At 47.4% G+C, this 23259-nt stretch overlaps 3 protein-coding genes across 5 annotated transcripts; all 3 read right to left on the reverse strand.

Annotated features, from left to right (window-relative positions):
* Positions 1-12915: 12915 nt before the first annotated feature.
* On the reverse strand, positions 12916-16927 carry LOC112342809. Of its 2 annotated transcripts, none has more exons than XM_024665223.1 (3): positions 16106-16927; positions 15847-15982; positions 12916-15698 (listed from the first exon to the last, which is right to left on the reverse strand). In XM_024665223.1, the coding sequence occupies exons 1-3, from the start codon at positions 16342-16344 to the stop codon at positions 13269-13271; spliced, it is 2805 nt and encodes a 934-aa protein (XP_024520991.1). In that variant the 5' UTR covers positions 16345-16927; the 3' UTR covers positions 12916-13268. The 2 variants fall into 2 exon arrangements, with proteins under 2 accessions (XP_024520991.1, XP_024520992.1); XM_024665224.1 differs by having other exon boundaries at positions 16102-16207.
* A 694-nt stretch (positions 16928-17621) lies between these two features.
* On the reverse strand, positions 17622-20493 carry LOC9639653 (short integuments 2, mitochondrial). 2 transcript variants are annotated; one of them, XM_024665227.1, is made up of 10 exons: positions 20120-20493; positions 19958-20062; positions 19805-19882; positions 19607-19733; positions 19480-19550; positions 19326-19422; positions 19144-19274; positions 18573-19089; positions 18216-18453; positions 17622-18141 (listed from the first exon to the last, which is right to left on the reverse strand). In XM_024665227.1, the coding sequence occupies exons 1-8, from the start codon at positions 20471-20473 to the stop codon at positions 18832-18834; spliced, it is 1221 nt and encodes a 406-aa protein (XP_024520995.1). In that variant the 5' UTR covers positions 20474-20493; the 3' UTR covers positions 17622-18141; positions 18216-18453; positions 18573-18831. The 2 variants fall into 2 exon arrangements, with proteins under 2 accessions (XP_024520995.1, XP_024520994.1); XM_024665226.1 differs by having other exon boundaries at positions 18216-18456.
* On the reverse strand, positions 20327-23195 carry LOC9639654 (probable WRKY transcription factor 3). Its single transcript, XM_024665225.1, has 5 exons — positions 22241-23195; positions 21958-22146; positions 21302-21888; positions 21070-21228; positions 20327-21006 (listed from the first exon to the last, which is right to left on the reverse strand). Exons 1-5 carry the CDS (start codon positions 22763-22765, stop codon positions 20523-20525), a joined length of 1944 nt encoding a protein of 647 aa, XP_024520993.1. The 5' UTR covers positions 22766-23195; the 3' UTR covers positions 20327-20522.
* Positions 23196-23259: the final 64 nt, after the last annotated feature.

The raw sequence follows: 23259 nt of genomic DNA on the forward strand, positions 1-23259 counted from the left end.
CCAACTTTGCTAGCATGGCAAAGGAGGATGACTGGGAAGGCAAGGGCAACTTCTTCATGGCCACAAGCACCTGGCCACTAGCTTCCAGGACGAGGCAGAGGTCATATGGCTTGATTTAGGGGCAAACATGATACACCTCTTTACATCACTTAGATCAGTTCTAGGAAACAAAAGGATTTTTCTAGGGGATGATTACTCACACAAGGTAGAAGGAGTTAGCACGGTTGACATCACAATCTACCCTGATGGAAGCTTGAGTGTACACAATGTTTACTATGTTCTTAGGGTAAATAAGACACTATTTTCAGTGGGAAAATAGTAGATTGTGATTTGGACATTATTTTCAAGAAGTAGATATGCATGATTGCAGGCTCAATAAGCACTGCAATTGTGTGTTGTATCATCTGAATGCTAAAGTGATATAGCTAGAGTGAGCTTTTTTTGTAGGACCAAGGAAAGTAGTGGATTTCCAAATATGGCATAGACAGGAACTCCATGCAAAAGAGATGGTGAAGGTTGCTATTACTTATGTTAAGGAGATTTTAACAAGTTGTTTTTTGTCACCTTCATTGACAATTAATTATCCATCTGTACTAGAGTCTTATAGTGGATACCTTTGTTTGTGGATGTTTCACATAAGAGGAAGGACATATGCATGAATGCCTAATACATATAATTTCAAATTTAAGAGTAGAAATATATTTTACTCAAGGGTATATTATATTTTTAAATATCAATGGGAATTAAACCCCTTATGCCACATGTAACACATCCTATTTCTCTCCCCTTAAAGCCAACTGGAAAAAGAGCAATTATTTGATGAGAAAGCTCTTAATGGCTATTTTTATTCCCATTTATCCCTTAAAGTTCCAAAGATTTATGATGACAATATATCCAAATTTCATCCCATGATTACATACACTACAACTTCTCACACATTATCAAGTCTTTCAGAAGTTCCAATACTTCAAAACCCAAAAACTAGAAAGAAATTCAAGGCCTTTAGGAGTGAGTCCACTTCACTAGAATTTGCTAAGTCTTATGATTCAATAAGAATCCAAAGGTAGTTCTCCATCCTATATCCACAATAGCAGAATAGTGTATCAAAGAAGACACTCCATGATGCAATAAGAGCTCTCTTACAAGACTCAAGTTTGCCGCAAACTTTTTACTATTACCATAGTAACTTACTTATTGTAAACTTCTGAGTTTAGACTTTCTGGGAGGTCACCCAGCCCAGTACTATTTAAACCCAAAGACGCTTAACTCCAACTATCCCAAGACCCTTAACCGATTGGAAAAGGAGGTGCACTCTTGTTCATAGGCCCTTTCCCTCTATATTTGAACCCTATGGACCGTCTTAAACCCAAGGACGCTTAACTCCAACTATCCCAAGACCCTTAACCGATTGGAAAAGGGGGTGCACTCTTGTTCATAGGCCCTTTCCCTCTATATTTGAACCCTATGGACCGTCTTTCAAGTCGTTCTCTTTGGTTTCTTACAATCCACCACGCTTCCCTGCAAGTTCACGCCCTCGTGAACGGAAGCTGAGAGCCGCAACTCTCCCAAGAGCCCCGCTCTCTTGACACCCTAGTCGAGCCCAGTGGGAGCAAATTAGACCAGCCAGATGTCAATCAACATGTGGTGTGATTCCCTTAACCAACCAACAGAGTCAGACCTGAGACCACTCAGATACCAAATGTAAGCTCCTGAGTTTAGACTTCCCGGAAGGTCACCCAACCCAGTACTATTCAAACCTAAGGACGCTTAACTCCAACTATCCCAAGACCCTTAACCGATTGGAAAAGGGGGTGCACTCTTGTTCATGGGCCCTTTCCCTCTATATTTGAACCCTATGTACTGTCTCTCAAGTCGTTCTCTTTAGTTAGTTACACTTATATATCTACTAGCTTACCTCAACAGTGTCAAAGAAGACACCAAATGAGGTTTAGTATGGGATAAACTTGCAAGCACAAGTTAAAAGTGTGTGTTCTTGTTGGATACACAAACACAATGAAGAGCTACAAGCTCTTCAATTTAGAAATTCAAAAAATGATTATGAGTAAAGACATTATCTTTGATGAGTTTAGGACATATGCACATTGCCATAGTTTTTTCTAACTTGTGATCATGCAACTTTATAGGCCACCCTTTTTTAAATCAGCACCTTTAACTAAAGCCTTTGTCCCCTCAACTTGCCAATTTTGCATAACAAGTCATTTGACTAGCGAGCAGTGTAATATAGTTTTATACATAAGCATGAAAGTCCTTAATTAGGGCACACACAATCTAATTAGCCTAAAAACCTTAGATGATATGGCAACCAAGTGGCAACAAGGATGGTGTGGATGGCCCTAGAGTGTTAGGACAGCAAACCTATTAGGAGGCAAAGCTGTAGTAGGACCAAGGCCGTGAGCATGCTGTTAGCAAGACTAGGGCTGAAATTAGTGAGGACAGTTGAGATGTTCTGGCCATGAGCACACACTCACAAAGGCTGGATGTGAATATAGGGAGCTGAATTTACAAATAGCTAAGTGGGATTCTCTATAAGAAGCCAAGACTACTAGAGACATATCAGTGACATTGCTAATTCCTGAGACCTTCTATGATCTAATTTCTTATTTTGTCAACTCTAGCATGGAGGAAGAAGTGGCACATAATGAGTCCCAGCTTCTACTTCTCTTTAGCCATGACCAAGATGCACTTGTTTTGAAGACCATGGAAGAAGCTCTTTCCAGACCTGATTATCAAGTTGAGTACAACTCGTTGATGCAAAACCAGACTTGGGACCTTGTGGAGCTGCCACTTAATAGGAAAGTGATCAAAACCAAGTTCCTCTTGCAAATACATGCTACAAAGTCAGATTTGTGGCAAAAGGATTCTCACAAGTTGAAGGAGTTGATTTCTATGAGACTTTTTCACTAGTGGTGAAGCTTGCATCAATTTGACTTCTCTACAACTTAGCAATTCATAAAAACATAGAGGTTGAGCACATGGACGTGACTATGGCATTCTTTGAATGATGATTTAGAGGAGGAAGTCTACACTGAGCAACTATCAATGGCAGAAATTGTCTCTTTTTTCTAATTTTTTGCAGTTAAGAGCTTTATGAGAAGAAAATAATAGAAGTTGAGATTTTAAAGGAATATCTGAATATTCCAAAAGAATCTGTGCAAGGTGGGAGGAAGTTAAGAAAAGTTAGGGGAAGAGAGGAGAATGACAAATGGAGCTTGGCATGAGTCGGAAAGGCAGAATAATGGAGCACAGTGTAAAGCTGATGCGGTGACATGGCATATTCAAGTGCGGCGACATGCAAAACAAACAAGGTTATCTGGTGAGTAGCAAGTGAGTACAATATACCCACACTGTGGGCAAGAGTGGATTAACATGCTAGCTGAAGTCTTGGTTGAATTGTTAAAGGAATAAGAGCTTTTGTTCCTACGTAGCTCTTGAAGTATGAGTCCAAGGTTCTAGTTGTCATGTTTGGTGCGTCAACTGAGAGCTGCATTCATGAGCATTGAAGCTGGGCGTGGAAGGCCAAACTTCAGCCCTGGAGTGGTAGCTTGTGCATGCATGGCCAGAGACGGCAACAAGAACAAATAGAAAAAACTGTAGAAGATATTCTTAGAAGGGAGAAATCAGAAAAATAGAAAAAAGGCAGAGAAGCAAGATTTAAGAAGCGCCAGCAAAACGATTTAGCGTTTTCTTCAGAAAAAACACCACAAAAGTTGCAGCAGATGAAGAGGAAGAGTGGGGACCTTATCAAAGTTCGCCACTACACCAACAGCAGCAATCAGTTATCGTGATGGCAACAATAACACCACCAGCAGTTACAAGCCGGATGAAATATCCATCATACACCACGTTCAGTGATCCTGATGAGGATTACAACGTTCGAAAATGTTAGCATGGCAAATAATGAGTAGAATCTAAGGCAAAGGTTTTTTCCTGCAACATTGAAAGATGTAGCTACAGAATGGTATGCCGCAGCAGCAGCTTTTGCAGACTGGGACACCTTGAAGAATGCATTTTTAAATGCATTTCAACCTGCAGTATTTCATCAAAGAGTGAGCGACGAGCTGAGTACAATTGCCTTGCAGCCTGGAGAAATGATACAGCGTCATGTGATGTGTTTTCAAAGACTTTTAGCCAAGAGAAAACCAACTCCAACAACAAATGATCAGGTTCGATATTTTTGGCAAGGCTTACATGAGAATGCAGCCTTCTATGTGCACTGTAATGAGCCAGCCGATTTGGATGCAGCTGTCAACTTGGCATCTCAATTTGAACAGGCCAGAATACCTGGAAGATGCAAGGTTCTAATCTTGTCATGCAGCCTTTGAGTTTGGAGCAGCTAAATTCAAATCTGGCACCTGTACTTGGTAATTCTACAGCAATACATAGTCTGGTTCCTGCCACAGCATCGACAGCAACCAGCCGGATTCATTGTCAAAGGACAAGAGCACTTGGTATGCAAGCTAAAGAAGGCACTTTATGGCCTGAAGCAATCACCTTGTGCCTGGTACGCAAAGATGAACTTGTTTCTTCTTGCCCTTGGCTTCAAGAGTCTCTCTGCAGACAGTAACGTGTACATCAAGCGTGTGGGAGCTCTCTTAGTGCTACTGGCTCTGTATGTGAATGATTGCTTGCTCCTCAGCAAAAGCAAGAAGCTGATTCAACAACTCAAGAAAGATCTCAGCTCGAGATTCAAGATGGTGGACCTTGGGAGTGCTATCTCAGCATCCAGATCTTCAGAGACAGGAGGAAGGGAACAATCGAAATGTCTCAAAAGAAGTACATTGAAAATCTCCTCCAGAAATTTAAACTTACCAACGTCAACTCCAGGCAAGTGTTGCAAGCCCAACTTGAGTGGTCCAAGTTGACCATCGTGACTTTTAGCTAGTTTAGCTTTGTCTCTTCCACTTTCTTAGAGCTTGGCAATGCCTAAGGCGTACAACTAGCAACGGCTGGCATTCTAGAATCCTTGCTTTGTTTTTTCTCGTCTTTGCACTTCAGACGAATGTACTCTCCAACAAGGCCTTCCGCCAGCCAAGCATTGGGGAACGAGTTTGGCTGATGATCCGAAATAAGTCTTCTGCTTGTCACCAATTGCTTCTTGAACTCCTTTATGTTTTTCTCACGGGCCACTTGGCTCTACTTTTCGGCCATCACGATCCGTAGGCAATTCTCAGCACTGAGACGATTGGCTTGTTGCCAAAGGTCCATTCGGAGAAGATGTCAGGAGGGAGCTCTAGATTTCCAATCTCCTCCAAACTCAAGCCCAAAACTTTCTCAACAATCCATAGTTATGTGCTCCACAAAATAATTGAAAATCCGCTAGTTTCTTCTGTAAACCACTTCCTCAAGTGCATCACCTTTGTGAACAAACTCGGCCAGGCATCGTGGTATGAAACCAAACCAGTGTAAAATAGGGCCTAGACACAGAACCATAGAAATCAATCCAAAAACGGGGACAGTACCAAGATATTTGAATATGGCCAGGACAGCACCATGGCCACTCTGGCGTTTTGATCGGGGCTTCAATACCTGCAGAGCATGCAGCGGCAGATCGTTGATGTCGACGTCTTTGAAGTTATAGCCGGATAGCCAGCACTTGGAGCTTTTGGATGCTGTCACAAGCCATTGCTTTTCCCAGTGTCGAGCAAAACCCAGAAGCAAAGCTTGTAAAACATATGCCAGCTTCGCCTCCGTCCAAACCAGCCGTGACAAAATGATATAAACGACCACCCCGCCTTCTTGCTCGTAAGTGTGGAGATAGCTCGCCAGGGCTGCCAAAACATACGACTTGCCCCTACCCGGATGGCCTCGGAATTGGATATAAGGTTTATTTTTGTCTTCAATTTCTTCGAGTAGTGACCGGAGCTGTGGACGGCCAACATAAGTGAAGGATCGCGGTGGAGAGAACTTGGTGCTTGAGATGCTCGGAAGTTCGAGCTTAGTCAAGCGCGACGGATCGCAGAGCTGCATTAAGGCCTCCTCTCGGTTCAATCGCTGCACGATTTTCTTGTGCCGCTGCCATGCCTCCGAGACAAGGGGCCGTGGCTAAAGATTTTGAAACAAGTAGGATTGGAAGCGTTATTGATAATCTTCCAGATAGTAACGTGGTGTAAATTTAAGTGCTTGCAAGATTTGTAATGCACTTGATGGCAATAGTTTGTGGAAGAACTCGTTTCAATCCTTGATTTCCTCATAGAGCCAGGATAACATTTCTGGTTCCTCCTCCTCCGCAAGAATAACACCACGCGACTCTTACCTCGTCTGTTATCTCTGCGATAACTTTCTCCGGAGCCTCAGCGTGGTCACCCTCGACCACAGTTTTCTCTACATCGTTTGCTGCCGACCGATGTCCTTCCTTTGAGGATTTCTTGGGCTTCTTCTTCTTCTTCTGTTTCCTCTCTGATTCTCCCATTGCTGACGATTCTCTTTCAATCTCTCCTCACTTCTCCTTTCTACGCCTCGACTCACCACCTTGCACCACAACAGGCCAGCCTCGACGTTGATTCTTTAACTTCTTTTAAACTCTAAACCACAAAAAAATTCTTAATTTGCTAAGGGGAAAAGAAATGAAAAGAAAAGGATCCAACATCGTTTAATTTTGGTTGACAGTTTCATTGTTTCCACAACACAATGAGGAGTTTGGAATGTGATGATTCGAGTAGCTCGGGCTGATGTGGAGAAGCTTGGATAAGCCCTTCCAAGAAACTAAAGTTTTGAAACTACTGTTAGAAAACCATTAAACAAATTAATGTGTATAACATACCACCCAACTCTTGTGCTCAAACACGAGAATCCACTTGGGATTGTTTAGAACATGAGTTGCCAGATGAGCAAGCTTACATACTCTTAATTATGAGTCCAATCAAACGAGCCATATTCCTAACAGGGAATCAGGAGCTGCCTAGGTTCTCAAATGATGAAACAAATGGAACACCTTTTCTTGCGCACTGGGAGCAATAGTTTTATTCATTTAGAGTTTTTATTGCGGCGCCGTTTGATTCGAAATAATTAACTCGGTACCACTGGCAAAATTTGACCAGCTTTCTCACTCCCGGTTCCAAAATGCTCACGCAACTCTCCATGTCTGTTCTTGTTTTCCTCACGAAGCTATCTTGCAGACATGGTTAGTAGAAAAGGAAGGAAAAAAACAAGAGCTTAGTCCTTCTACCTCGTACAAGTTCCAAGCCTTGGTTTGTTTAAGGCCGAGGCATTTCGTTTTTCCTTCTTTTCCCGACACGGCTTTCGGAGCGGTCGTCTGCATGCAAAGAAATGGAAAGATTTCAGGTCTCCGCTCCGCATGCTCGAGTGGAGCCTGGAATGATGCTAGCCCTCACTGTGGCTGCTTTTGTCATCTGCTTATAAGGTACATTCGTCTCAAAGATAGTGTGTATAACCCTTTTTGCTTGGTGGTTTTAAGAAATAACGTTGTTGACAACTCTCTCCAGTGGCTGGTGAAAGAGGCAAGTGTCTAACATTTTAAAACTCATTTGTGATCCGGCTATGGCTTTTGTCTCGAAAGTTACGTCTCCCTGGTGGAATGTTACTCTGAATATATGATTATGGAAACTTTAACTTGGGGGAGGCATCACGCGTTGATTGAGAGATACGTTCATATCAACAATAGTAATGTGCACACCTGGAAAGGCGAGCGTGACGATTGCCCATGACACAGCAAGCCTTCGTCAGCAACAGCCAGCAGGAGAAAACAACTATATTCGATCAAAAGAAAATTGACAGAAAAAAAAAGCTCTGAGGATTTACAAAATTTGATTGACTACGTGCACGTGATGCGCATGGCCAGTTATTTATTTATTTTCCCTCCCTCCGTTTTCCGCTCTTGGTGGTTGGCTGGAATTATTTTGCTCGCGGTTTGAGATTTTTATTACCGCAAAGTCAACTGATCTGCATTTGAATTGCCTCCCTCGAGAAAACGATGTTTTAACGTCCAAGAAGAAGCAGCTGAATTATGCATGTACGTATGTGTAGTACAAGTGGGGAGTATAGTACAGCCGCCCAAAAGAGGTGACCACCCTTTCATGAACATTCCTTGGTAATTCATGTACTTTGTAATTCATAGCCCACCACTTTGCAAAAGTACTATCTTGAGCGAATCCGGTTCAGGTTCAGATTCAGCTTCAGGTTCAGGTTCAGAGTTGCACCTTCCTTACACAAACTTCAGAGAGATGGTGTTCCTGTTGCATGCATTTCCCTTCATCTCCTTTCCCAGGTGCAAAACAAAGTGGTCCCCATCTCCATAAAATCTCCTTGCTCGCACAGCCCAGCCCAATAGCAGAGCATGCCAAAAGAAAAAGAGGCCTTCCTAGTGCTGGGCCAAATTATTACAGGTGTTCTACTGTAGCAAAATGGTCGTTCTGACACGCATCTAGACACAAACAACTGAGTTGTTCTTGGTTTTTTTTTCTTTTGTTCTTTTGTTCTTTTTTTTTTTTTTTTTTGCGTGCTGCTCTCGAAGCTGGAAAAGGTTTTCCCATTAACAAAAGCGAGGAAACAGGTGGATGGGCGGATAGCTCCATTTGTGCTCCCCCAATTTTTGTGCGTGGTTGCGTGGGTGAGGCTAACTTGCAAACCGAATGTAACATGGGGGAGTTGGCAGCAGCCTTCTGATATAAGTTTTTTTGGCGATTTACACATTAAAAATTTAATGCAAGAGTTGATCGCTTTGCTGTTGGCCTGGCATCTGCCTATCAATCATCCAACCACCTTTGAATGTGAGGTGTGCTTGCACTCGTTGTACACAACTCAAGAAAAGGAGATGTATCTATCCTGAGATGTCAACCATTTAAACATACCTTCCAGGCACTGCTCTCAGATGAAAGTTGATAGTCCCCGCCCGGATGACGTCGTCAAATACAGTGTAGATTCCCCGTGGAAAATAAGAAAGATTAATGCCGGTTTGCTGCGACTGAGAAGGCTGTTTTTGTCAAGGACCGATGCGATTCCCAGCAAGAACTTCAGATCTGGAAGCACTTTCTAGAAGAAACTTACTTACAATCATAAAAGCGACAGGCCCGCAACAGGGCGCAGTCGCCAGAATCATGTTTGTGGATGATCAATTCTCAAGGAGCATATGCCCGCTCAGATTCAACCTTACCGGATGCAAGCCTCTGAAACAAGAGTGGCAAAAGTCTCGACTCAAGTATTATAACATATCCAAAAATTTCCTGCTCCTGCTGCCTCCTACCATACACATCATAGACAATTCCACCCAATACTTTAAAAAATCTCGTGATACTCAGGCCAGGACTTGGTGTGCCATATCAACACAGTACACATGCACCACAGAAAAAAAAAAGTAGACTGTATTTTTCTTTTGTTGGTGCGGTTGGCCAACGCGTCTGCTCGGACACCTGAGAATTGATCGAGATGTGGTTGACTGACGTCACCCCACAAAATGGCCTCTGAACAATAACAACAAGAACCCCGGCCCAAGCATCCGTCTCCGACGAGCAGCAGCAGCACTGCAGCTGCACCAGGAGCAACAACTAAAGTGGGTTGAAGAACTGAACATTTTTCAGGCATGCAAATGTCAGGGAGGGAGGAGGAAAAAAGGAGGGAGAGGGGGAAAAATGGAAGATAAACAAAGTCATTAGGTAGGGAGGCATCTGCGTCGGTTCCTGCTGCTATGCTCTGATACATGTGTGTGTGGGGTGTGGTGTGGCCACCACCACCACCACCATCACCACCACCATCTCCCACCAGCCTAGCTGCCCCCCATCTCCCTCATTCACATGCACTGGGCCAGATCCAACCAGAAAAAAACACACAAAAGAAGTGAAAATGAAACAAGAGGGAAGAGGAAAAGGATCTCATGCCTTGATCCTTCTCATTTGACTAGGTAAACCAGCAAGAATGTTCAGCAACTAGGCTATATCAGAATGTTTGAAAAGTTTGTTGGTTTGCTGCTGTGATTTCCCATAATATTCTTATAATCAGGCCCTACACAAAACACATGTAGTGCTTGACAGTGCTCTGTGGCTGGCTGCTGCCACTGCTTTCTGTTGTTGCTTTGCTTTATTTTCTTTCCCTTCTTTTCTATCTTGTGGTTTGTCACTTTTGCTTGCTAGGCACTGTAAGGATCAGATTGGAGTCTGGATTAAGATTGTCCTTCAGGTGTTATTGTGGGACAGGTTAAGTTGCACAAGTCAAGCTCGCATTGTTTACGCGACGAAGCTCTCTTTTCACGCGGTTTTAAAGCCAGTCTTCCACCCCCTTGATAAACCACACGTTGAGTCGAAAACCAAGCATTAAACGTGTATGCACATCGTCATTGTGTAGACCCGAAGAAACGAAACATCCTTGCATCCACATAAAGAATATCCTAACAATTGGGTGTTATTCTGGATTTGTTTGTGTGATACCACACCACCCCATGTGCATGCATTACGATTGCAAATGCCACCACCACTCTGGGTCCAATCTGATCCCATCATTTTGTTATATATCATATATTTCACCAAATATATGAAATCAGAAAAGGAGAAAAATACATCACTCAACACTTGGAGCAGCCCAAAGTACAGAACTGTTCCACTGTCCACCGATCTGAAAGATAGCTCGGCTCTGTCTGGTGTTGGTAAAGTTGTTGTTGTGCGCCCAGAGACCCTTTCTGAACCTCTGTTGCTGTTCGTGTGCAAAATTCTGGGAGAGAACTTCTTTTTTTTTCACAAAGTTTCAAATGGTGTAAGAATTCCAGCCAGCCAGCAAGCCTGCCAGCCAACATCACATATGTATACCCACACAATACAAAGAAGAATATGTGAATTTGATCTGCTTCCACCCACTAGAGGCCCAGGCGTCCTTTCCACAACCAAATTGGTTAGCCACAGACATTGGCTGGTAGTCCCCACGTACACATGCACACACACCACCACCCAACCCTCTTGCTTTCATATATTTCCCCCTTTTCTTTTTGGTGGTATAAATGTTGGGGAGGGGTGGTGGTGACGAGCACATATAGATATATAACGTATAAACAGCCATATGGCCAGCCTGGTACTCAATTCCCTCATCACTTTCATGGTGGGGACTCTTGGCAAGTTCTACTAGTTGTTTTGTTTCTTCTCTCTGTGGAGGAGGAGCTGGAGGACTGTTGGTGGAGAATGAAATGCCGCTTTGTCTCCTACTCCAAATCATGATCCCATTCCCAAATTCCAAATCCTCTGCTTGATTCCTCTTTTGTGCTGCTGCTGGGGCCATCTGCTAGTGTGTTTGTGGACTTGAAAAGTCCCGGTATTGGGAGAGTTTAGGATTTGGCATGCGGGATTATAAAATATAAACTTGGTCGTCCTATCGTGTACGTGTCAGCGCCCCGCCACCCGCATATCTGGCCTCAACAGGAAGATCCATCGCAGAAAAGACTAATTTGGTGTTGTTTTTCTGAAGTAATCGTGTTGGCCTGGCTTTTGGGTAGATTCCTCTGGACAGGAGATACATGTCTGTTATGTCCACTTAATATTTGGCAAGCCAGGCCTGTGTGTTTGTGTGTGTGCATGATTGAGCTAGTTGATGGAAGTACAAAACTCTAGTTAAGCTGGCAAAAAACAAAGAATTACTCCAAACATAATCATGCGTTTTAAAGATGAGCTTTTGTTGGGTATAGTGCAAGTTGTTGCTGCTGCTGGAATTGGTGGCGTTGTTGTTTTTGTTGAGCAAACTTTGCGAGTGTGATATTTATGCGAGAACTTAGCTATCAGAGATCCAAACCCGATGGATTCACGGGCAGCCAACACAAAAAAATTTGTCACCAGTAGTAGCAGTCGGTGGGTGCAGCGAAAGTTTCAGGTCCCACATTTTTGTGCCATAGTTGATGTTCGGTCGCAATCCGCACCAAGTAGTAGTAGCAGTAGCTTATAAGAGGATGGATGAACAATTCTAGAATTGGCAGCTCGACACACCGCACATCATCATCTCAGCAACAGCAGCACATGTTTTACGAAGATCATTCTCTCATTAAGCGCTCAAACCACGCAGAAAATAAATGAACGACCTGAGCTCCTCTCATCACAGCACCACAACCAAGACCACGACTTTTTGGCCCACTCTACTTTTGTGGGAGCACAGAATGATGCGCTTAGAAAAGGGCAAGATTGCATGTGGCGCGAGTAGTCCTAGCATGAGTCGGGAGAGCCCAAGTTGCAGCAATCAAGCTTTGGACCACTTCAAGTGTCCTTTTGTGCTTGGGATAACTTCAAAGAATCCATGGTTGTTTTCATGGGCTTAAAGATCATATCAATGTCACGGACCCAAGGTTTTGTGTGTCTGAATGTACGTTGTGTGGCAACATCAGGGCCTCCACTTCTAGGCGGTGAAATCTCCATGACGCAAATTCCCATCCCTAGAGAAGAATGGGAGCTTTTAACTTTGACCATCGCGATCCAGATGCCCAGTTAGGGGGATTGTTATCGTGTAAGCTTCTACTTGGCTGCCGCAAAAACAATAAGAAAAGGGAAAAGAAGGTGGTGGCGTGAGGAATAATGTACTGTTGGTGCCGCATTTTTTGTTGTCCTACTACCATGTGATGATATGGCTATTACTTTCTTTTTCTTATTCTTCTCATCGTCATCGTCATCAGGACATTATAGTGGCTTGGATCGGCCCATGAGATGATAGCCCAAGGTGTCCGAAAAATCTGCCCAAGTAGTTTTTTCGTAGCTTTTGGACTTTTTTTTGTCCAAGGTCAGATTGGCAAGTTACACAGGCTTGACACGAGGAGGATAAGTGATGCGTGAGAGCAATCCAGCCACGGGGTTTCGCGGAAAGTTTGCGAGACACCAAACAGGAATCACACAAAAGGAGAAGAAGATATTACACTTTTATCCCATTTCTTTATCACGCCAGCTTTGTAAACTTCGAAATTCTTGAATCAAACCCTAGAGAAGCTTTCAACTTCCAAAGGCTGTATTATCAGAAAATTGTCAATACACAAAGCGAATAGTGGGTGGATCCACCCAAGTTTCAATAATAGTTGCATCCAAATCCATTGCAACCACATGATCTTCATACCAACTTCTTCCCCCTCAAAAAGAATCATAAATCTCTCCCCGGCCACCCCAAGAATTTACAAACCCCACGTATGGAAGTTACAATCGACAAAAGAGGAGAGGGGAGGAGTAATAAGATATGTTGTGTGTAAGAAGGAAAAAATAGAAGTATGAACAAACAAACCACCTGAGAATGATGATCCGATCGATCATCCGCGCGATCGAATCACATGTATATATACGTATAGATCAGCTGTGCCGCTCCAATCTGTGAGGCCGCGACGCCGAGATGGAGCTGGAAGAATCGCCCTCGCCCTCTTGACCCTCTCGATCGTCCTCGCTCGATTCCATCGTCTTGGCGGCGTCCAGCTGTGACGAGGATGGAGGAAGATCGTGGCCATCGCGCCTCCTCCTCTTGGACGAGGAGCTACTGCCATTGGAGGAGCTGGCGCGGTCGCGATCGTCGTCGCGCTCCTCGCGATCCTGCGGGACTTGGTGGAGCGCCAGCGACAGATGCCCAATCCCGGCATCTTTGAGGTTGTCGAGATTCAAGGGCGGGGAGGATCGCTTCCTGGCCGCATTGCCGCTGCTGCTGGCCAGATCCACGCCGAAAAGCCTCGTCCCGGCGGTGGGAAGGGCCCCCTCGCCTCGATCAATCCTGCCCAATTGCCCCCCGCGAAACAGAGCACCGCCACCGCCTCCGCCACCATCGCTGGATCGCAGCGCCGCGCTATGGTCCTGGAACTGGAAGAGCCGCTGCTGGTGGAAGGGCGTGATCTCCTCGATGGGCACCGCCATGGGCGGTGGAGGAGAGGAAGAAGAATCGTTCTTGCCTGGAAGAGGCGGAGGAAATCTATACCCCGAGCCAGACGAAGAGAACTGGAACCACGGATGCGCCGCCGCCGCGGGTGGTGGTGGCGCCGCTGGGAGTGGATTGCCAAATCCTCCCTGCTGCCGCGAAGAAATCCCCCAATTGGATCGAGCTGCCGCGGCCGCGGCGGCAGCGGCGGAATTGATCATCATCTGCTGGTGGTGGTGGTGGTGCTGCTGGGCGGCGGCGGCGGCGGCTGCGTGGTGGTGATGATGTATCGAGGGATGAGCAGCGGCGCCGCCAGGAGGGACCGGTCTTCTCCGCCAGCTGATGTAGAGCTCCTGGCCTGGCCCCCGCTCGAAGGTGACGATGTCTCCGGCGTCGAGCTTCTTCTCCTTGACGAAGCGGCTCCATCCCTTAGTGAGGACGTAGCTCTGGCTGCTGTTCCAGTACGAGTAGCGGAACCTCCACACCTTGCCGGTGATGTCCTCGAACGAGAGCAGCAATCCCTTCTCGTTGGCGGAGAGATCCAGCGGGAAGCAGCGCTCGGCGTGCTGCTTGGGGATCACCAGCCGGTTGAGCTTCCCCACGTCGCTGGGCGTGACCGCCTTGTCGAAGAGGTGCTCGCGGTGGACCGCGCGGGCGGCGGTGGCGGACGGCTTGGCTGGCGGGGCCGCTGCCGCTGGGTGGTGGATCATCATCTGTGGATGATTCATCTCCCGCATCACAGCAGCCGCGCTGGATGATCGGAGCTGCTGCTGGTGATGATCCTGCCAGGAGTTCTTGGGGCCAAGGACTTGCTGGGAGCTCGAGGAGGAGGAGAATTGGTGGTGGTGAGCATGGTGGTGGTGGTGATTGTCCGGGACGATGGCGATGGAGGCCGCGGCTGCCTCGGCAGCAGCCGCCGCCACCGCGCGGGCGTGCGTGATCTTGCGGCTCTGGTCGAGCTCCTCGTCGTAGGTGTGGCGGCGGAGCATGTCCACGACTTGCTCCTTGGAATGCAGGCGGAGGAAGGAGGCCTCGGGATCGGAGTCGTGGACGGGGCGGAAGTTGGTCATGGCGTCGCGGCCACGGAATTTGATGGCGGCGCGGTCGTACGCTCGCGCCGCCTCCTCCTCCTTGTTGAACGTGCCCAGCCACACGCGCTGGTGCTTCTCGTAGATTTGCGCGCCCCATCGCCCGTTTGGCTGCGGCACCACGCCCTTGTACTGCGAAGAGGGCAGCTTGCCACTCTCGGAGCTCAGAACCATTGCGCCACCGCCGCCACCACCGCCACCACTTTTGGTGGTGGAATTCATGGTGATGGACGTTTCTTGATCTGGATCCAGGATCATGAGAAGATTGCTGTTGTTGTTGTTGGTGGTGGTGGTGGTGGTGCCGCCACTACCTCCGCCAGCACCACCACCACCTGGATCTTGCTGGGACCTTTGCAATGCCTCCACCCAGCTATGGCTGCCGGAGGAATTCTCAGCCTGGTGCTTGATTGACACGGTCGCCATCTTGCTGGATTCGAATTTGGAGGCTTCGCTTTCTTCTACTGCTTCTTCTTCTTTCTCTTGCTCTTGTTCTTCCTCCTTTGCTTGCTTTGGAGCTTGCTGAATTGTCACTGCTGCTCGCGATCGTTGGTCGGTGCCAGTGGCGGTGGCGGATGATTTCTTGCGGGAATTTTCGTGGCGATCGGCGGTGAGGGAGAGCGTGAGTGTGACATCGGGATCTGATGGAGCTGCTCCTCCTGCTGGCGATGATCTTCGCTTTGCTACCGATGAGGTTGTTCGCTGGATTCCCAGTCCCAAACCCAATCCCATGACCGCTGCCGCCTCCAATTCTGACCACCGACCGGCTGCCGCCGAGCTGGATGATCCGGGAGCCTGGAATTTGGAAGCCAATCAGCCATTGCAAAGCCAAAGAGAAAAAAAAACGAGAAAGAAACGAACTTGGAGATAAAACTAGCAGGTAGAAAGATAGAATTATCCAATCTTGTGCAAACGGGAGGAGTGAGAAGATCTCTTTCTCTACCTTGAAGTGTGGTGAGATTGTTTGAACCAAGGTCGTGGCCGCCATTAGTAAGTCTCGCTCTCCAGCGACAACTTCTTCTTCGCCTTGATCTCCAACTGGATCACTAGATCGCGAATTCCCGGAACTTTGCAACGATCTAACAGAAAACCATGCAAACCATTTGTTAGATCAATTGACAATTGAGGGAGAGAGAGAGAGAGAGAGAGAGAGCGCGAGGAAAATCTCGTTTTTCCTGGTGGCGTGCGAGACACTCACTTGCCTGATTCCTCCTTCTTCTTGGTTCTTCTCAAGCTCTTCACTGGACACAATTTGATCCTTGATCTCTTGGTGACGATCCTCCTCCTCCTCCTCCTTGGTCGAATTGTTGTCACTCTCGGAAGAATTCTTTGTTTCGGTGCTAGTGCGATGCGATTTCTCCTCGTCCTCCTCCTGTTTGCTGGCCAATTCCTGTGCTTGCTCCGAGCTAGCCTGTCCAGGATCCAGCTCAATTATATGCATATATATGCAATTAGCGCGCCAGCGAATCCAGCTAGCGAGCGCGCTCCGCCTTGCAAACACCCCGCCGCAACGAAGAAATCATGCAGCGAAGGCAAGCAAGAGATGCTTCGCTTGAGCGCTGCTGGCGTCGGATCCAAGCAAATCCAATCCAGCAGGACCAAGCGCGAAAGCTTGCGCGAGGAGAAGAAGCCTCTTGGAAGGAAAGATCAGCGCCAATTCACGGAGAAGACCGACTTGAGGAGAGGAATTGGGGGAGAGAGAGAGAGAGAGCGTGTGAAGAAAGAGAGAGAGGGAGAGTGAGAGAGAGTGAGAGAGCGCTCGAGCGAGGAAGACGAAAGGAATTTCCTTGTTATTCTTTGTTTAGAGGATTGTGCTTTGGAGTGATGGATTGGAGGAGAGAAATTTGGAGTGGGGAGAGGGAATGCGGCTTTAAAGGGCCAGGGAGTGAGAAGGTTTGCCGATATGGGTAGAACACTTCGCTGGTGGTCAGGTTAGACAGCACAGCCAGCTAGCTGCTGCTTTTGGGGACGCACGCGTGGTGAAGCCGAGTAAAAACATCGTGAAAAAGATCAAAGAGGTTCCCAAAAAACAAACGTAGACAGAGGATGATGATCGTTTCCGCGGACAAATTTATATACAGCAGCATAAAAATCTTTGTAATAGTAGCTCCTTTTCTTTAACTCAATTATTTGGGCATGTAAGCTAGACTGATTGAGATTCGTTGCTGTTGTTTGTGTTTTTCTTCCTTGTGTGCTTTTTTTTTTTTTTTTTCCCCCTTTTTTTTGCATTTTCTTATCTCTTATCCTTTTTTTATTTGTGTTTTGCCCCCTTTGACGAGCGAGTTGAGCTACTTAACTTTGCGTGTTGTTTGTTGTTTGCTGCCTCGCGTGGCTGCGGGAAGAAGCCGGGCGGTGCCACGAATTTTCGGCCAAGGAAGATTTATACCAAACTTTTCTGTACGTGGGAGTAAAACTCCGTTACGTTTTCTAAACTTTTTTCTGAAATCAACTCAAATTGAAAAAAAAAAAAAAAAAAGGAGAAATGCTGAATCGAGTTGAGCTGGTTTCAAGTGGTGTTTCAGAAGCTGTTGTGTTGCTTTCTCAATCTTTATTTCCAAATAAATGTTTAGCAAAAAACGGATTAAAAGAGATTAAAATCTCAAAAGCTCGGGGGTGGTGGGCTCATGAGCGGCTGCCACGCGTCAAACCCCCCATGAAAGGCTGTACCTCAGCTGGCTGCAAGGTGGGGGACTCATATAATTGGAGATGATTGAGATGTGGCAAAAGTTTAGTTTTTCACCTTCTTTTTTATTTCCATTTTCCCCCTCTTCTTGTCTTGCAACTCTCAATCCAATCCTTAAATCCTCAAATCCCTTCATTCCCAATCTCATCTTCTTGTTTGCTGAGCCCCCTCTTTCTCATCTCTTTAGCTGATGCTAGCTTATAATTCTCCCTCATTCTTGGGAGGATCATGTCATCTCAAACAGTCCTAGCACCCCTACTGGTGAGCAATGCAAAGTGAAGTAAGCAACCCCAACACAATCAATCAATCACTCCTCCACTCAAAGCACCAATTACTCAACCTCTGAGTCAAACACAAGCAGGAAAAAATAAAGCAGAGAGGAAACTAGAAAAGTGAGATGCTTAACTTAAACTCATCACCTTCGCCTTGCTGTTGCTGGCCTTTGTTGTGTTGTGTGCTGCCACAGGATAGATAAGCTGCTGGAAGGCCCGCTTCTTTATTGGTCGCGTACAGAACTTGGCAATCTAGCGCCTGAGACAAAGCTGGAAACGAAACCTGAGGACGAAGAAAAGGAGATAAATGCCAGGCAGAGAGAAAGAGAAAGAGAAAGAGGGTGCAAGCTCACGTACCACCGTTGTTGGTTATATGACAAGGCTACAGCGAAAAGCCGCCACAGCCCCCACAGTTGGTGAAACGTCAACAAACTTTGCCCGCTTTAAAATTCTCTCTTTTCTTCTCCTCGCCTTCTTGGGAGGTCTGCTGTCCTTCAGGTACCAAATCCACCTCATTCCCTTCTGTGCAGGCCATTCCAAAAGCTTCACAGGTAGATCTGCTTCATTTTGTTGCGTGTAACAATCGCCAAGCTCCCTGCTGGTTAACAAACAAGTAGCAAAAGTTAGAGAGAGAGATAGGAAAGCAAAGGGGGGAAAAAGAAAAAGGAGAGACTTGGACCACACAGCGTCCTTTCTGTGTGAAAACGTATTTACCCATTGACGCCAGAGATTTGTAATGGATCGATTCAGCAGCCGCGGAGGTCAAACAAGTTGTGCTCCGACGTGTTTGCAAGGCCCACTTGACCCGGTTGTTGTCTAAGAGTTCTGCTGCGCTCAGTCTCTTCGTCCCTGATCCCCAAAAACGGCCCTTCACCCGTCCTCTCTTGGCAGCTTGCATTGCACCTATATCACCCCCGCCATGTGAAGGCGGCCGAGCAATGGCCACGTCTGTTTCACTTCACCCCCCGCACGCTTAAGCACCCTCTGGAAGTATGTCCCACACGTATGATCCCAGCTTGCCACCCCTGTAAAACTGTAGCAGTCTTCTGGCAACTTTGTTGTACCCCTCGTATCCGTCCGACTGCGGGACTCTGAAGGTCTTTCGCAGCTCGTACATCTGGTTGTCGATCAGCTCTGTCATCGCGTCCTCGTCTTCCAGATCGCCGTCGAAGTTGATCATCAGGGAGGTAATAGCCTCGCGGACGGCTCGTTCCTGCGGGGAGCATCCTTTCTGCATCATTACAAGCATTAGAGTCCGTCCGAAACCAAATGCTCGCTTCATTACCACTTCCCAGTGGCCGTAGTCTCTGGCATTTGGCTTTAGTTTCTTCGCAAACACTGGCCTTCGAATGTTTAGCAGCGCCAGCAAGTATCTGGCAAGTCGATCTTCGCCGATAACGGAGTCCTTGACAGCGCCTGGATAAGCACAAGACCGTGATCTTTTCCACGAGAGAAATTCACACGCACCTGTTATAGCCAGCTTCAATCCAGTTTCCACACTCTTGATGTTCGGAATCAAAACTCCTGGTGTATCTAGCAAATAAATACTGGGACACTGACCTATCTATCAACAAAGATAGTAGTAAGATCTCCTATAAAAAAGACCAAAGAACTTATGTACCTTGAATCCTGAAATGATCTTGGTAACACCAGGAAGCGGGCCAACTTGAGCCTTCTTAGGCCTGCCCTGCACTAAGATACAAACAAGCTCGTTACAAACCCAGAGAAACAATGAAGAAAAGGTCTACCTGTGGCCTGATATAAAGCATTCGTGAGCACAGACTTTCCAACATTTGGAATGCCGGCTATCATCACAAGAAGCGTGGCCTCCTTTTGGATAGCACCAGCTAAACGCTCCTTGATATCAACAACCATCTGTAGTGTCCGAGCCATAAGAACCAACACAGAAAATTCCCACGAAAGAAAAACACGAAAAGAGCTCTTACACTGTGGACCGAGTGTTTCGAGTGAGCGTTTACATAGATGGGAACCTGGCCTTGAGCTTCAAAGTATTTCTTCCAATTCTGCCAAAACAAATCCACCTAAGAACATGCAAACACGATGGCACACACACACACACGCACACACACAACACTTACATGGATCATATTCGAAGACGCCAAATCCATCTTGTTCATCACAATGACATGCTTCTTCTTCGAAATAAACTCTCCAAGCTCATCGTTCGCGGAGGAAAGCGGAATCTGCCACAAGAAAACCAAGAAACTAAAGCAAATCCTCCCACATTCTCACTCCCATACCCTAGCATCGCGAATTTCCAGCACCAGATCCACATACTTGAAGCGCTGCTGGATATCGCGCATCGCCTTGACCATATGCCCCGGATACCAGCAAACCTTGGCATTACCGGCCGTCTGGAGCGCCATCTTCGTGATGAGATTGAGCTTCTTGGCCGCGGGAGCCGCCATAACTCCGTGGACGAAGAAACGAAGAACCCTAAATCCGCGTAAAGTAAAACCAAGCTCTTGAAGATTTAATGTACAAGGCCTATCTTTCTCCTTTCGTAACATTTTCCTTTCTTTCTTTATGGTAGAGCCTTCTTCTACCATGGTGGATTTGATCTTGAACTTCTCCATCTTCTTCTTCTTTACCATGGTTTCTTACACTTCCATGGCTTCATTCACTTCTTCCTCCTCGTGTTCGTCACGGCCTCAGCATTAACTTGCCAGTAGCATCGTGCTGGAGTTCCTCTTTCGGCCTCACCACCGGTATAATCACTGGCGATCCCGTCAAGAACTCTTGCCGCTCAGGCTTCACACCCTCGAGAGTTCTTCCAAACGAATCCCCCTCCGCCGCGGCAGTAACCTCCGGGGACGTGACCGCCGACGTCGCTGGAAGGCTGAGAGCCGAGTCGGATCCACCACTCTGGCTTGGAACCGAGCTCCCTGGCGGAGCTCCAAGCATGGGAACCATCTCCATTCCGCCAGCACCAGCACCAGCACCACCACCGCCGCCGCCGCCGCTGCCACCGCCGCCATTCCTATCATGAGCATTGCTGTTCCTCGCGGCAGGAACATCGTGATTGTGCTTGCCTTCGTACGTAGTTATCACTGCTCTGGGATCATCACAGGCCCTCTCGACGTGCTTTCGCACCGGACATCCGAGATTGGTACACTTGTAGTAGCTCCTGGAGGAGAACCATAAATGCACGCATTAAGACACACGAAAACTACAAGAACACTGTTCTTACCGGGGGTGTGGATTGCCTTTGACGACCTTTTGTCCATACTTGCGCCAGCGATAACCGTCGTCCAGAATATCAACTTCGCTGGTCGTCTGCACGACCACTCGAGGCTCGCGGACATTCTTCGGAATGGGAGGACTCTCCCTGGACAGCTTTTCTTTTTTCCTGGGGATAAGAAACAAAAGAGAAAAAGGAGTTACTTGCGTACACGGCATTGAGAACTTGAGCTGCGTCTTACCTGCGTTTTCCATCGGGCTCATCCTCGTCATCACTCCCAGACGATGATGAGTGCTCGCTGGCTCCACCATTCGACTGATTGCGGCCTACTTCGGTCTTGTCCGTGCTCCCGTTTCTTACGCTCAAAGACTTGGACATGAGGTTTGCCGCACTCATCGCCATTCTGCGAGTTGGCTGCGGCTTGGGATGGTTGTGTTCGCCTTCGTAGACTATCTCGGTAACTTGCCCGTCGGGAGAGCGCTCGACTTTCTTCTTCATCGGGCAATTCACGTACGTGCACTTGTAGTAGCTCCGAGGATTCTCACTGCCTTTCACCAGCTTCTGCCCGTATTTACGCCAATTGTATCCGTCGTCCGAGGATCTTTCCGCAGGAGGAGGAGGGGGCGAAGCTGAAGTCGTCCGGTTTTGGTCCGGTTGTGTGGGAGATTGTTTTTGCGGCTCCTGCTGCTTCTCTGCTTGGATATTTGCCGACAGTTGCAAGGATGTAGGTGGCAAAGGATCCGACTGTACAGGCGCGTGTCCTTGCGGTTTCTGCTGTAGCTGCGATTGTGTCTCGGCAAAACTCTGTTGTGAAAAGCTAAATGGAGCCTGAGCACGACATAACCAACGTTAGCGAAGAGAAGTACCAAGTACCAGTGAATAAAAATGAACACGTACCGCATTTCCAAAATTTCCCAGAGGCGACAACGAGTTGCGAGTTCCTGTCTTTGGGAAAGGCTTAAAGACAAAGCCCGAGCCGCCCCCATCCTGTTCTTTCACCTTGGAGTTTTCGCCGGGCTTGATTCCGTTCCCACTAAGCAAAGGAGGCAACGGGAAAGTACCTGTAGTTGGCGATGGTTCCGGCTGCTGCAATCACGAAAAAACCAGCCATGAATACAACTTTCCAACCAAGAGCGAGCAAAAAACGAGTGAGCGAGAAAGAGCGAGCGAGAAAACTCACATGAGATGTTGAAAGAAGAACTGGCGAATCCAGTAAGGTGGTTGGGCTGAGCCCCGGAGGAATTGTCACGCAAGGAGCTCTTGGAATCGGTAGGCGCGATGGAGGCATCGACTTGAAGCGTGCAGTAGACGGCCTGATTGGTCCTGACGCTGGCAAGCCACCGCTCTTGCAACTTTCCGCCGTAGTAGTCGCAGTTGTCGTCGAAGTTCTAGCCGCTAGCCTCTCGGCAAAGCTACCAGCCGTGGAAGAAGCCAGCAGCCTCGAAGAGATCCCATTCAAACCATCTGTTTGCTTCTCGTCCGCCGTCATAGCTCCCGCTAGCAAGCTCGAGTAAGAAGCCGAGTTGTCGGCGTCGTGGTCGGCTAGAAAGTTTGCCATCAAGCTCATGGGACTTGGGCTGGAATCGCTGCTCTTTCCAAACGAATCAAGCGAGAGCCGACCCCGAGAAGGCGTTGGCTTGCGCAGCATAACGCCTCCACCCCCATCCGCTGGACCAGCTCCACTCTCCTCCCCATCTAGCTTCATCTCCCGACCTATAATCTCACCCAGCGAGCGCAGCAGCCGCGATCTCGAGCACCATTTGCCAGAAATTTCTTCCCTGCGCTGACACGCGCCTTGAATTTCTTATCCCTGCTGTGCCAGTGGAGCTGCCAGCGGCCGAAATGCCGTGTTCCTGAGGGGACCGCCCTGTTCACACTGCCCGCGCGAAACCCTGATTTCCCAGCGATCAGAGATCGATGCCGCCACAACCAGCGCTGACTCCGCGAGAGATCCGGCGGCGGCCAAATTCTTGGGGGATAACCTAGAAGAGATGGAATCGCGAGGCCATGGAGCTCATACCGGCGGCGAAGAACAAGGCGCTAGCTTGGATGCAAATTCCTCGCGCCGCCGCAGCGCAGCTTAGCTCGCGCCCCCTCCTCCAAAATGCGAGCGGTGAAAATTTCTCTCTCACGCTTCACAAAAACAAGGGGGATTCACGCAGAGCATTGTAAAAAATGAGTTGTCCTCGTACGTAAACA

The sequence above is a fragment of the Selaginella moellendorffii genome, unplaced genomic scaffold (genome assembly GCF_000143415.4).
Source record: "Selaginella moellendorffii unplaced genomic scaffold, v1.0 SELMOscaffold_120, whole genome shotgun sequence".
NCBI lineage: Eukaryota > Viridiplantae > Streptophyta > Lycopodiopsida > Selaginellales > Selaginellaceae > Selaginella > Selaginella moellendorffii.